Source organism: Myotis daubentonii, chromosome 17, assembly GCF_963259705.1.
Source record: "Myotis daubentonii chromosome 17, mMyoDau2.1, whole genome shotgun sequence".
NCBI classification, from domain to species: Eukaryota; Metazoa; Chordata; class Mammalia; order Chiroptera; family Vespertilionidae; genus Myotis; species Myotis daubentonii.
In genome coordinates this window covers 19289645-19305838 of record NC_081856.1, presented here as the reverse complement: position 1 = coordinate 19305838, position 16194 = coordinate 19289645, and the positions used below count along the sequence as shown (strand labels likewise).

The window sequence follows — 16194 nt, the reverse complement described above, 5'->3', positions numbered from 1 at the left end:
GCAGGCAGGTGAGCGGTTAGGAGCCAGCGGTCCCATATTGCGAGAAGGATGTCCGACTGCCAGTTAAACTGGCAGTCCCTCAAGGGTTCCCAGATTGGAGAGGGTGCAGGCTGGGCTGAGGGACACCCTCCCCCCCCTCCAGTGCACGAATTTCGTGCACCAGGCCTCTAGTATTATAAAAAATGATATTGGCTCCAGTAGGGTTGAAAGTATTGATTTAAATATATTTATCCTTTCATCCATCTATCCCTCCCATACATAACCCTGTATCTGCTATCTTCTCTCTTCTCTTTCAGTCAAACTTCTTCAAAGCTGTCTTGACTTCAATACCTAGTCTTTAGTTCTCTTGCTATCACCATGTCATTGAAATCATGGCTGCAAAAGGCACCAAACCCTGTTAAATCCGCTGGACATTGAAGAAAGAAATCAATTTTCATTTTACCTGACCTTCCTTTAGCATTTGACTTCATTACTCCCTTTTATTTAAAACTTTCATCCTTTGTTTTCTGTAACATTAACCTCCATGATTTCCCCTCAAACTCCTTTGCAAGCCTGCTCCTTAAAGTTGGCATTCCCCAATATTGCATTTTTAGCTTTTTCTCTACACTCTTCCTAGGCAATCTCAGCCACTCTATGATTTCAGTCATATCCTATGATTCATAAATCTTTACTTCTAATCCCAGTCCATCTCCTGAGCTTCATTTTTCTCCATCTGGAAACATTAAACATGCCATATACAACATGTCCCAAAAATCAAACTCACTTCCCACCCTCCAATCTGAAACTACTCCCAGATCCTATCCCAAATTAGTAGCACCACCATCCAGCATTTCAAGTCAGAACCTGAGAGTCTAGGTCAGTGGTTCTCAACCTTCCTAATGCCGTGACCCTTTAATACAGTTCCTCATGTTGTGGTGACCCCCAACCATAAAATTATTTTCATTGCTACTTCATAACTGTAATTTTGCTACTGTTATGAATCGTAATGTAAATATGATATGCAGGATGTATTTTCATTGTTACACATTGAACATAATTAAAGCATAATGACAATATGTAATCACAAAAACAATATGTAATTATATATGTTTTACAATGTTCTTAGGTGACCCCTGTGAAAGGGTTGTTCGACCCCCAAAGGGTTCGTGACCCACAGGTTGAGAACTGCTGGTCTAGGTTGACCTTTTTGCTCTGTTACCCTCTCCTCTCCATTCCCACAGGCTCATATCTCTGACCTAGTTACAGCAAGTCTCTCATCTTCATCTTGTCCAATCTAATATATCCTCCACTTGATCACCGGAGGGATCTTTAAAACAAATTAAATATCTGCCTTAGGAAAGCTCCAACTTCTAGTTGTTGTCTCAGAAAGAAAAAAAAAAGCCCTTTCCTTTGACATTTGGGGTCACCTCAGCTATTTATCAGTTTAGGCAAACTATAGATTCCTTTTAAGGCAATTACAGCTACAGAACATATTTTGAACACCATAAACCTTGATGATGTAAAAGTAATAGTATAGCTAATAAAAGTTAGGAAGTAAAACCCTGGCTGATGTGGCTCAATTGGTTGGAGCTTCCTCCCATACAGCAAAAAGTGGCAGTTTCTTTCAATTCTCGGTCAGGGTGCATGCAAGAGGTAACCATTCGATGTTTCTTCTCTCTCTCTCTCTCTCTTCCTTTCTCAAAATTTAAAAAACCTTTAAAAATAAAAATAAATAAAAGTTTGGAAATAGAATGGGAAAATAAAGAATATTAGAATACTAGAGGCCCAGTGCACAGATTTGTGCACCAGTGGGGTCCCTCAGCATGGCCTGCAGGGGTTGGGCTACAGCAGGCAGCTGGGGAGGAGCCTGGGCCGGGCAATGCACCGCTCCCACTCATCCTGGTCCCACTGCACCTGCCCGTCGCTCGGTAGGCTCACCAGCTATGAGCCCGATGTCTGGCGACTGTTGGTCAGCTGAGCGACGCTCCCCCTGTGGGAACGCACAGACCACCAGGGGGCAGCTCCTGCATTGAGGATCTGCCCCCTAGTGGTCAGTGTGTGTCATAGTGACCAGTCATTCCACTGGTCGGTCGATTTGCATATTAGCCTTTTATTATATAGGATGTGGAAATGCTAATTTCCTCATTTTACATACTGGAGAGTTAAGAGATGTGTAAAATTAATGGCTCAATAAATAGAGACAAGTATATTATATAAAGTTACAAAGATAACCTAAAAAGGCAAGGGGCCGAAGCCAGTTTGGCTCAGTGGATAGAGCGTCGGCCTGCGGACTGAAGGGTCCCAGGTTCGATTCCGGTCAAGGGCATGTGCCTGGGTTGCGGGCATATCCCCAGTGGGGGATGTGCAGGAGGCGGCTGATCGATGTTTCTCTCTCATCGATGTTTCTGACTCTCTATCTCTCTCCCTTCCTCTCTGTGAAAAATCAATAAAATATATTTAAAAAAAATAAAAAGGCAAGGGTACTCATATTTCAAAATAAAAGGGATGGAGGGGGAAAAGGGGGGAAATGGGAGATATCTGTAATACTAATATAAAAATATATTTTAAAATAAAATATAGGCACTTAAAGTTTTAAAAATTATTTAAAAATAATAGATAAATCAAATACTATCTAAAGTTAATAAATCAAGACATTAGACCTATAAGCATCTCATTTCAGTTATAGAGGTAACTGCCAAAAGGGAAATGCTTGATTTAGCAATTGAGATGGGGAGCTGATTGTCTTTCTATAGTTGAATTTTTTTAACCATGTACATGCATTCCTTTGAGAATAATTTTTAAAAAGGAAAACAAGGGCTATTTTAATAAAAACTTTTACAGACTACTTTTTCAGATAATTGCTTTTTCTAATCACTTCACTGTACCAAAAATACATTTAATAACATTGTAAAGTTTACTAAAGAAAAAGGCAGATCATTTGCCATAAGATTGCTAAATGATAATCTTAACTTAAAAAGCAATATTGAAAGCACAATTTAAGGTATACATTGGTTACAGCAACTTAGGCAGCACTACTGCTTAATGGAAACAGAAAATGTGTCAGATACTAGGACAGGACCATGAGGAGTTAGAAGAGTTGTAATTAACCTTTCTATAATCCTGATAATGTTGAAGGAAATCAGAATAATTGAGATGCTAGCTCCTAATTTGATTCTTGCTTTACTATTTTGCTTACATTTTTGTTATATATCTATGCACCTAACTTACACTGGTCATATTCTGTAGCAGAGATACCTTTTAGTTTCAAAAGATAAGCTCATGTTTCTGAAGTTGGTTATATACACTGAATTTAGAATCTCATTCTCTGTTACAGCTGGTTTCTCTTTCCTTAGTAACCATATTTGCACAAGCTTTCTTAAACTTTTTTATCCTTATCATTCTCTTACAGGATTTGGGGTGTACAGTGTGGCAAACATAAGCACCCACTCAATTTTGCTTGGATGGGCCTAGTAAATAAAATATTTTTGGAGGTGCTGAATATTGCCAATTTGATTTATAACTTTCTACTAATTCTTTAGGTCTTAGCAACTTACCTGACATATGATGCCATAGAAATAGGTGATATGCACATAGCCTATGAACTGTACATAGAAACCTTCCCACGTAAGCAACAGACCCACTTAGTAAATGACAATAATTACTCTAGGTTCTTGAAGAGAGGTGGTTTGACTTTTATCTGACCAATGATTCTCAAATTTACCCAATTTAATCATTTAAGAAGTTCTGAACTTTTCCTTAAAGCATCTCCCAATTTTGAGGAAGAAAACAAACCCAAGAAGGGAAGAACTTGAGACAAAGGATTGGGGTTCAGGAAGGAAACTTGTAGGAAATGAAATTAAAGATAGGCATATCATTCAAAGCAGGTTGATGTACCTGTACATAAGATAGAGTTAACAGACTTATGTAGACTTATGTGTTCACCAAATTTCACTCCTTTGTTAAATTATGAATGTAGCACTGAGCACAGGCTACCACAGAGTCATGAACTTCTTTAGGTTTAAATCCCAAATCTGCCACCTGTTAACTCCAGGATCTTAGGTAAACTACATAACCTACCTGAGCCTATTTCCTGAAAGATTGTGACAGTGATGATACCCCACCGTAAAGAATTGTTTTGAGAGTTAAACTAATTATTTATTGCATATTGTGTTTTACCTATTGCCAAGATATAGGGAAAGGTTTACTAAATTATAGTTATTATGAATGTTTATTGCTTGTCTCCATCATTGGACCAAAAGCTCTAAGAGCCACACAGAATTTGTCTCATTTAGAATTGCTTATCCTGTTCCTAGAACAGAGAGAAGCATGGCATTTGATCAGTGCCTAAGAGAACGTTTTAAATGAATGATTGAATATGTTGATTCCATAAATCAAATATGAAAATAAGTCATTTTATAGGCTGACCTCATCCTATACATATTTCTTTCTGTAAGTAGAACTGACAAACAGGAATAATCCCCTATTTTCTATATTTCCCTTCTTTTCCTCATTATCTCCCCAGATTCTCACACAATTCATGTTTTTATAAAAAGAATTATGTAGTAAGATAAATGGACCAAAGACAGTTTTAGTTCCAACCAGAAAGAGTACAAGTTTGAAAAGCCCGTAAGTTTTCCACCTCAGTATACCATATATAATTTAAAAAATCAAATATCTATTTCAGCCCAGTCAGTGTGGCTTAGTGCTTGAGCTTGACCCATGAACCAAGAGGTCCCCAGTTCAATTCCCAGCCAGGACACATGCCCAAGGTGTGGACTCGATCCCAGTAGATGTGTGGGCGGCAGCCGATCGATGTTTCTGTCTCTGTCCCTCGCCCTTTTTCTAAAAAAATCAATACATTTTTTTAATTAAGTACCTACTTCAAGCTTTCCATATACATTTTTAATGATTAGAGTCAGCATTGCCATTACTAGAGTTTGAAAAAGCCAATCAAAATAAAATCCATACCGAACTGTCATAAGTAGGATGTTTATCTTATTTTATTCACTGGAGTTTTTGAGAGTTCTCAATTATATAGTATGTAACCAGTGGCCTGCATGTACAAGACCTCCAGTCCAAGTTTGGAACAAGTGTAGCCAAAGCATAAAGCAAAGCTTTTTATGTTTAGTTTACTTGGGGCTTACACCCATGTCACTTGTTTTAATCAGGACTATGCTGTCAGCAAGTGACACTACAATGACATGATCAGGCAGAACAAGAAGGTAAAGACTGTAGAACCACATGTATAGTAGAAATAGAGGCCTTGAAAGGCTCCATGATTTGCCTTTGGTCACAGAACACGTTAGAGCACAGCTGTCAGTTCTCCAGATTTCCAATGTTGCATGTGGTCGTAGAGCTCTTCCGTAAATATCAAAACATACAACCAATTTTTAGTTCATTAATTGTGTACCACAAATAAAGTTTTAACGTAATGAAACAATTTAAATAACATGTGCCCTACACATGAGGATTTATCCCACTTAAATAAGTAAACTACAGAATTATTTTGACATACAAATATCAAACATTTGAATGTTTACTGTGTTAGGCACTGTTCTAATAATCTGTATTAACTCATTTAACCCTCACAACCCCAGTAGTGGTGTGCCAGGACTCTCAGTCTGATGTCCGAGGCTGTGCCCTAACTACTGAGTGAATCTACTCTAACAAAATGGGTATGAAGCATATACACTAAAACTTAAAATCTGTCATGTTGATTGTTAAACTATACAAATGTAATTTAGTGCTATTTTTCTATATTTCCCTTCATTTCCTCATTATCTCTAACTAGTTTTTTTAAAAACCAGCACAAAGCCAAGTTTTCTTTATTAGAACATGTCTTTGTCTTTAATTACTCAGTAAACCTGGCTGGTATGCTCAGTGGATTGAACATCATCCCATGGACCAAGAGGTCCTGGGATTTGATTCCCAGTCAGGGCACATGCCCAGGTTGCAGGCTTATCTTTAGTAGGGAATGTGCAGCAGGCAGCTGATCGATGTGCCTCTCTCATTGATGTTTCTCTCTCTCTCCTCCCTTCCTCTCTGAAATCAATAAAAATACAAAAAAAAAAAAAACCCACACACACACACAAAAAAACAGTAAGCATTACATGACCCAATTATGTAATATGTCTGAAGAAATTTTGCTCCTCTTTTCTAATTGGATTTGTTTCATTTGCATTGAAATCTGACTTGGGGAGAAATTACTGTCCCTATATGTTAACCCACTTAAAATAACTTTTTTAAAACTTTATTAATTCTTACTATAAAGAATTCCTTTATAAAACTGAACTACATTTTCATGCATTATAATATTAAGGTATGCCCTGGCCAGGTAGCTCAGTTGGTTAGAGTGTTGTCCCAATACACCAAGGTTGAGGGTTTGATCACCAGTCAGGACACATACAAGAATCAATAAATGCATAAATATGTGGAACAACAAATTGATGTTTTTCTCTCCCTCTCTCTAAAATCAATCAATAAATAAAAAGTTTAAAAATAATAATGTGTCATTCCAGGAAACTAAAGAATAACAAGTAATTTTAAAAAGCTACTGTGAAGTTGAGGGGAAAATCAGTATGTATTATTTTATTTTATTGATATAAAAGAAAACTACAAATACTGTACAGTGAGGTGTGCTGTAGAACACTATACAGTTATAATAAACTATTACCAATTATTTATTACCCAAATGTAATATATACAAGCAATCACAAAATCAGAAAATAATGGGTAACAGCCAGTGCCTTAGGGATGATGTAACATCTATGCTATTTTATTGAGCAGTTAAAGCACTTGCTATTATTTCCAAATATTCTCACTATTACTACTGTTTTTTACATATACTAAATAATATTTCCCTCCAAAAAGTAGACTCTCCAGCTCTTGGCACTAACTCTTAAAGTCAAATAGACCTGAAAATATTGATAACCTTTTCAGTCTTTTATTGCTCCACCACAGGCATAAAGGCTCAGGAAGGGACTTGTGCATTCTAAAGAAAAGTATGCAATACCTTAAAATTTTAAATACTAAGTACTTGATACTCACAAGCAGATAACTAAAACTTTTTTTTTTTTACTAGTTTTCCTTTCTTTTACAAGAGAATAATCATTGTATTAATATTACACTACAAAAGGATGTAGACTCCATAATTTAAAAAATTAAATGTCAGATATACAAGTAATGGCATTTTCTCCAATAATTCACAATTTTTACAATTCCTGCTATTTTGGAACAAAGGTTAAAATTCCCACGATTTAAGTATTATTAAATATGAATTGAAACACTTAGCATCTCAAAGAATTATTAAGAATGACAGAACTTACAATTAACTATAAATCTTACAATTGGTGAGATAGCTCCCCTTTGTTATTTTATTTAAGTAAACATTCTACTATGGTAGGTTTTCAAGTGAATAGTTCTGGCTTGAAATAGTAACTTTTTAAATTAACTGTGAAGTGCCTTGAGGTTGTATAATTTTGTTAAATTATATAACCTTGTAATGTCTATCCAACTTACTTAGAGCATTTACCTCACTACTATTATAAAAAGGCATTTTAAGTTTATAGTAAGATGAGTGGAGTTTAACCTGATTTTTGCGAAGGCTTTTATGAAAATCTTAATATGGAAACTCTGTTTTGAGAACCTTGAAACTCAAAATCTGCTCTGCCATATTTTAAGTATGGGCCAATTAAAATTACTATTGAAAAATTAAGACAAATCTAGACTGATATTTTATATTGTCACTAGAGGCCCGGTGCACGGAATTTGTGCACAGTAGAGTCCCTAGGCCTGGACAGCAATTAGGGTCGATGGGGGCCTTCCTTCCCCTGGCTGCCAGCCGGGGCCTTCCTTCATTCCGTGCCGCTCCCTGGTGGTCAGCACACATCATAGCGAGCAGTCGAACTCCCAAGGGGACAATTTGCATATTGGCCTTTTATTATATAGTATTATATTGACCAAATCATAATGATAGAAGTTACAAGCTTATTTTATATCTAAAGACTAGTTATTAGTGAGGTCTAAATTTTTAAGAGAAATATTTACTAACAGCCAGTATTACTAAGTAACTACATAAAATACTTTTATAAACTTTGCATGTAGTAGCTAACGTGATGTCAGTACAATTCTCAAAAACCTGTCATTAGTAGTATGAGTTGCTAGCAAGTGATCTTCCCTGAGGTATGAGACATTTGCAAAAGTCTGCTCATTACCAATGAAGTAAGATACTCAAAAATAATGGCAATAAGGACCTGTGGCTGGAAATCACAGATGCATTTCAGATTGCAAGCAGAAGGCTTGATTGTAAAACCAAACTAGAAAATTATCAAATTATGCAGCAAATTTGCTAAATTTCTCAGGTCATTATCCTGAAACACAGTGAAAGAGGGGAAAATGGACCTTATGCTTGCCCTTAGACTAGTTCCTGAGTAACCATTCCCTTGGAGTTCATTATATTCTAGCTTATATTTGGCAGTTGTCTTGTTTTTCTTCAATTTCAACCAGTGTCTCATTACCAGCATTCTAGACATATACTATCTTCAATTCCACCCGGACTTTGGGTCATCAATTCAAACTTGGTATGATTAACTATAAAATGAATTACTGAAGGAAAAACTTTGACTTTCAGTGAAACACTGCAAACAGAATTTAGTTATAGTTTATGTAACATCTAGGGCTAAAAATATTAACTGATTTATGATCTCCAGCTTGGACTCAAAGTTGTGGTGATCACAAATAATACTAAAAAATAATCATTCTTTAGTCCTGCATTTTATTATAACAACCATATGGAAGGACAAACAATGATATTTAAGAACTTAAAGAAATTGTTCTAAAACTTCTTTGTAAAGATGATACCTGGGCTCACCTCTCAAAAACCATTAATTACCCCAATTTTCAGCAGCTTTAAAATAATTTTAAGAAATATAATCATTCTCAGAATCAAGCCTTTTATTCTTTATCATGGGAGAACCCAAACTATTATAATATTTATACCTAACTGGCTTCTAAGTAGCATTGCTGTGGCGAGAGAAATTAATGTGTTGTCAGAGATTAAACCCTTTGAAATGTTCACAGGTACATTCTAATTTGAATAAATGAAAGTATTTAATAGGGAGATAAAATTTGATATTTTTACTTCATGCTATGAGAATATATTTGTCAGTTATTAACTAAACATACTAAGCCACAGGTGAAGAAAATATTTGTTAAAGAAAAGGTTATTATATTATTTACCTGGAAGCAGTACATTTTGCTTGTTAAAGTTTTCTTGTATTTAAACTAAAAATGGGGAGGCATGTTTCAATGGCTGAAAAGACCAAAAGTATAGTGGTTAGTGATATATGTAATTTTTAGTTTAATACACAGAAGTCACCTATACTAACTAAATGGGAGATATTAGTTGGCAGCTGCAGTTCTTTATGCAAAACTAGTGCACAATATAAAAATTCTACACTTTTCTGCTATTTAGATATAGAGAAAGACACTTGAAGTTTAGAAAAATGGAGAAAAACGGTTTAAAATGTGATAAAACCCAAATATATATCTTGCTCAGATATCACCTGCAAATGTCTAGATTCTCCATTCTTTCCTTATTCAAAATGGACTAGCTCATTTAGTAAGTAGATTCAGTCAGAGATACTTTCATAGAAAGAAAAACAAAACCTCTCTTATTTGGAAACACAAGTTAAAGTACTGTCTATATTCGTTATGAATCAACAGGTTGAGATTTTTAAACACCTGATATTATACTTCCTGATATACATTTTCTTAGAATGAATACACAATTCTGCATCTGTTACATGTGTAAACAGAGACAGCCAGGCTTTGCTCTAGATAAGAGATTGTATTAACAGACATTTTGTCTTTCATCCATTCTAATTCAACTTAATTTTAGTGAACAGAAGAAAAAGATGGATTGAAATGTACATTTCAGTATATAGGTTTGCAAAATAGGATAAAATAGTGGAATACCAATCTCCAGATAAACATTCTCTGTCTTTAAGGAATAAGCATGAAAGCTGCTTCTTGAAAAAACTGGCACTAACGATTTGATGAATACAAATGCCCAGTTGATCAGGGTATGATGCACTAAAATTTACATCCAAATCCAAGTGAAGCCAACAAATAAAGAAAACCTTATAGATTCGGGGGGAAAAAAAACAAAGCAGTTTTGGTTCAAAGGGAGGGGAGGTGTTAAAGATACTTAGCATATATAAGCTTACATACCACTGATCAAAATCGTAGAATAATGTAACTCGTTCATAAAGAAAAATTCTCATTTATAAATTGTCTGTGAATCTGACAAACTCTGAAAATTAGAGATTAACTACTGCTACAATAATTTTTACATTTTCTACTACACTTTGCAATCAACTTTTCTGCAAGATTAAAGAAAAAACAAACTTGGTGGTACTTGACTAGGCCAGGATTCAAAAAATAATGGTAACATATTATCCACAACAGAGCACACTATTGGCTGTGTTAACTCAAACAGCAACATTACTGAATCACATTGACTTTTATCATTCTAGAACAGATATTTCCCCCATAATCTTGCTCAAATCAGCAAAATGTTTTATCATTACATTCTATTCTCAAAATATTTTCCCCAAGAATACTACCTCTATGAATGTTTACATTCACAGAAATGTCAAGATCCTAATATCTAAAAAATCCTTTTTATGAATTTTAAGATACAATTTAGTTCAGATAACCTTCAAATGTACATAAATCTTTGACACTCTAGTAAATATGTGGGATGGTTACATCAACAGTAGCAAATATCATTCCCGCCCAGTCCTAGCCTTTTTAGAAATCAAACATGTTTAGCAAGAGAATTTTCATGTCTGAAACATTAAGACTTTCATGAAATTAAAATTACAAAGAACTTCCAAGGAACCACATATATGGAAAAAACTCATCTTAGCAGATCTAATACTAATTTGTAGGAATTCAGAGCCAGCCTGGGCAGCAGTATATTAAAAGCTATTGCCAATCACACACTTGCTATCATGCACTGAATAACAAGATATAATCTTTGAATTATATACGTACAAGATATTTAATGACTAATCAAATTATGTGGCCCAGCCAACAAATATTACATATTCACAATAAACATTTTGCCTTTATTAGCCTCTAATTAAATCAAGAGTGATCCATTGGCTCAGTTGTGTTTGTCATCTCAGCATCTTGACTATCCATCTCTTCAGGCTCATCCACGGAATTTCCCTTTTGTGCTTTTGACCTTGTGGCAAATGCTGCTCCCAGTGCCTCTGCCACACAGCTTTCAGTTGTTTCTGTATTCAAATTTTCAGTGCCACCAGTTAAAGAAAAAGATTCAGGTAAGCCAGTCTGAAGACTCCCAGACTTCACAGAACTCATAACTTCTCCTTTCCTTTGAGGAAGATCAGATGTTGACTGCTCTGTACTTTGATCCCTAAAGTGCTTGTCCATTGAAGCCTGAATAGAAGAAACCATTTCCTGCAATTTTTTTCGCTGGGCCTCAACCAATTCAGGATCCAGCTGCCTGCCTTCTCTCGTTGTAACTACTCCAGGAGCTATTCGAATAAGCTCACTGTTACTAGGAGTAGCTGTGAATATAGAAGGCTCCGTTTTAATGGAACTATTACTAAAGTCTGTCCCTGTGTTATGCTTCCTTACAACTGGAGTTTCCCTAGCTCTTGGATCAAGTTGTAGGTTACTGGATGCAGTTCCTAGAGAATGCCCTTTTCCCTGAAAGGCAGTTACATTATGAGGTTGATCAGATTTCTTTTTCACTACACCGCCACTACCTAGTTTTAACAGCCCATGTGAGGGACTTGATTCCCTACTTCTTGTAGTAGCCTCTGCTCGAACCTGACTTACAGCCTCTTTAACTAAGTCTTCAACATCAGGACCGATGGGAAAATGTCCTGCAGCATCCACACACAACTCCAGTCTATCTTCAGAAGCATTATAGACAAAGGTTTTGCCAGGTAGATGTGGAAAAGTACAATGCTTGCCATCAGCCATACCTAAAGAAGGGGAAAGATATTTAACATATTAAAATGTTACTTTAAAAGGACAGTAAGGACAATTTTAGGTGAAATAGTAAATTTTCAATAATTTACAGATTACAGCTTTCAAAACAAAATTAGAAAATAAATTACTATCAATGTAATTTAATATTACAAAAAAGAAATATCACCATAGACCTTAAAGTAGTACCTGGGGAGATGTTTAAAAGAATATATCATTTTGCATTGTGTTTATATAAGAGAATGTCCTGTTTTAAAAAGAGACTTGTTGAATATTTAAAAGTAAAATATCATACCTTTAATTCTCAAATGGCTCAGCAAAATATATACACATATTACCTATGTATCTGTATAGAGAGACATAAAGCAAATATTTCTAAACCATATACATAAAATTAACCTATCACAATGTTAGGAAAGTAGCCTCAAACAAACAGCTAAGAAATAAGAAAAAAAACAACAGCAATAATGTTAGTAAAGCAATGGCTTATTGTAAAGCAGTAAGAAAATATATTTTCATTTACTAAAATTCAATTAAAAAAAATTTTTATTAAGTTATTACATATGTGTCCTTATCCCCACATTATCCCCCATCCCCCCACTCATGCCTTCATCCCCCTGTTGTCTATGTCCATTGTTTAGGCCTATATGTTAGCATATAAGTCCTTTGGTTGATCTCTCCCCCTCACCCCCACCCTCCCCTACCTTCCCTCTGAGGTTTGAAGGTCTGATTGATGCTTCAAATTATACACTTTGCAAAAATACCCATTAGGGCAAAGTGTTACATAAACATGTTGCACAGTGTGTTGAATTACAAATAGTAATTTTACTGAATTACCGAATACCAGAATACAAGTTGTTTTCTCAGTATGATAAAGGTATATATTTTTCACAAATAAATATGAACTTTCAAAAGAACATATTCCATAGTTAAAGTAGTATTTATGGGGCACATGTAAGAAAGCTAAGATTAATGCACTGTGACTTCAGTATAATTTTAAGAACTGACACCTGGTCACAATAAATTTAAAAGATTTTATTCAATTCAATTTCTTTGAAATAGTTGTATTTCATGTTACTATTCTTACTCCTCTCTGGTAGGTCAGAACCACCAAAATAAGCCTGTGTTATTTTGGGGATGCTCCTCAAAATGGCCACTGCAATTTACTTCTGATAGTCAACTTATGCAGCAGTAGAGGACAGGACTTTAAAGCAGGCTTCTCTTTATTTTCTAATTGAGCAGTTTGATCTCACTACATGGTATTTCAAAACATTACAGTTTTTGCAGCCTTAGAATAAAAAAATTATATGTGTGTTTTAAACTATCCAATATTCTTACATTTTAAATTTGTCACTGTAATTAAACTCCAAGTATGCACAAATAAGGGTTAAGTTTTATGAAACCACAGATTTTCTATGTTAAAAGAAAGATGAAGTAGACAACTTTTAATAATAAATGGTACATATGGGTATGTTTATGGCAAAATATAAAGGCAAGAGCAAACTACTTTTAAAAAGAAATTGTTAAGCCCTAGCCAGTTTGCTCAGAGGATAGAGCATCGGCCTGCGGACTGAAGGGTCCCAGATTCGATTCCCATCAAGGGCACATGCCCAGGTTGCGGGCTCTCGTGCAGGAGGCAGCCAATCAATGATTCTCATCATTGATGTTTCTATCTCTCTCTTCCTCTACTTTGCTCTCTGAAAGCAATAAAAATATTTTTTTTTTTAAAAAAAGAAATTGTTAGTAAGTATACTATACAAATTCAGAGAGGGAGCAGATGAGTGAACTCTGGAATGTTTTGTGGGCTTTCGGGTCGTCTTCAGTTTTATAAGTTATTAAGATTAGTTTTTTTTTTTTTTTTAAAGCCACTGATAAAAGCTAGAGTGGTTCTAATGTATCTCATTGTGAATATTCCAAATAACCAGAGAAAGGAACTAAAATGCAAATGAATAAATAACATGCAGTAATTTCAAATAAACATTCATTTCAATGATAAGTGAAGTATCAATAAAAATTCAACTAGAATTTCCTCTTTGCACATTTTTGGCAGAGATAAATGGCAAAAATAGACACACAAAAATTAAAACCAGAAATGTGGTTTATATAACACCTTTTAGGCACAACCCTGGAATCAGTTTATTATCTACTAATTCCCTACCTCAGAGATTTTAAACCACGGCTCAAAAAAACAGCAGCAGCAAAGTAGAGAATTTTAAAGTAAGGTCAGGGACCTACCTGGGCAAAGCTTTTAAACATTCATTTTAATAGATAACATATAATGAGACTCACTATATACCAGGAACTAAAATAAACCCTGACGATTCAAAAATAAAATGTCACTCTTATAGGAGACTGACACAAGCAGATCATTATAATTCAATCAGATAAAATAATGTTGGGTATGCTACTCATATTTCACTGATTATTTCAGGATTAAGTGAGGAAACATGCAAAGCACATATCACAGTGTCTAATATAAATCAAATAATTAATAGTTAATTTCTCTTTAAGCTCAAAAAAGGTTTTGTAATTGTTTCCAGGCTGCTATTGTGAGGCTTTCCCTTAGCTATCCCTGGAAAGAATCAGAGTCCCACACAATTCATCACAATATTATCTACAATAAAACACTGGAAACAGCCCTGGCCGGTTTGGCTCACTGGATAGAGCATCGGCCTAGGGACTGAAAAGTCCCGGGTTCGATTCTGGTCAAGGGCATGTACCTTGGTTGCAGGCACATCCCCAGTAGCGGGTGTGCAGGAGGCAGCTGATCGATGTTTCTCTCTCATCGATGTTTCTGACTCTCTATCCCCCTCCCTTCCTCTCTGTAAAAAATCAATAAAATATATTAAAAAAAAAAAACACCACTGGAAACAATATAAGCTTTCAACAAGAAGAGAATGATTATTGTCTACCTGATGGAAGTAATATACAACTATTAATATTGATATAAATAAACCTATGATGCCTCGTAATATACCTTAAAATGTACATGATGAGAAAAATAGCAGGAAACAAATCTAAGTAATTACAATCATGCTCAAAAAAGTGTGTATGAGACAAACATTTTAATATTACAGCTGCTGTTTCCCACTTCTATAGTTTCTAGACATTTTACACTATTTAAAAACTTAAAATATGTATTTAAAAAAATCAATGCAAATATTTTAAGTATTGTAGTCCCTTTTAAGCATAACTTATAAATAGTCCTTTGAATTTTAAGAATCAAGGTGTATTACATTTATATCACATAACAATTCCATTACACATACAGACCAAAAGACATGTATACTAACATTTATAGCTACATTCTTCCTTACATCCTCAAACTGTCAATTACCCAAAAATGCATCAGAACAATGGATGAATATAGTAAAACTAGTGCCCTGGTGCATGGATTCGTGCACATTGAAAATAAATTAATTAGAAGTTGGCCAGCAGGGCAGGACTGGGTGAGACGGGCCGGGACATGCCCTGGAGCCAACCTCTGCAGTCCCTCCCCAGCCAGCCGCACCTGGGGCAGCCGCACCTGGGGCAGCGCCATGTCTCGAAGGGCATCTGCAGAGTGAGTAGGATCCCTCCAACAGGTGGAGTCCCTTGGTCTGGCCTGCAGAGATCAGGCCGAAACCAGCTCTCCGACATCTCTCAAGGGGTCCTGGATTGCAAGAGGACAGTTCTCAGGTGATGCACCCCAGAATCTGGCTCCCTCCTCTCTGGTTCCAGGGTGCTTCACCCAAGAACTGCTGTTGCCAAGTCACTGCAGTTCGACAGCTCCTGCATTGAACGTCTGTCCCCGGTTGTCAGTGTGTGTCATTAAGTACCAACCAGTTGGTCGGACGGTTGCTTAGCCTTATATATATATATATAGATATATATAGATATATATATATATAGATATATATAGATATAGATAGATGATACAATAGAAAACTACACAATAGTGAAAATAGACTATAGTTAAACCCATTAACATGAATGAATCTGAAAAAAGGAGCAAGTCACAGAAAGTATACAGCATAATTCCATTATATAAAGTCCAAACACAAGCAAAACTGAACAATATAAGTTAAAGGATATCTGTGCAAGGGTTAAAACTAAATTTGCCATTCATCTCCTGCATTTATCCCTGTATAAACACCTGCAAGGAAACTTACTACATTTTAAGCCAATTAATTTTAAAATACCTTTTCAAAT

At 35.4% G+C, this 16194-nt stretch overlaps 1 protein-coding gene across 1 annotated transcript in view; it reads right to left on the bottom strand.

Annotated features, from left to right (window-relative positions):
- Positions 1-6540: 6540 nt before the first annotated feature.
- Positions 6541-16194, bottom strand: part of VCPIP1 (valosin containing protein interacting protein 1) — a 28907-nt gene continuing 19253 nt past the window's right edge. The window contains exon 3 of the mRNA XM_059673001.1: positions 6541-11999. Within this exon, the coding sequence (XP_059528984.1) occupies positions 11131-11999 (869 nt within the window). The 3' untranslated portion in view covers positions 6541-11130. The remainder of the gene's footprint in view (positions 12000-16194) is intronic.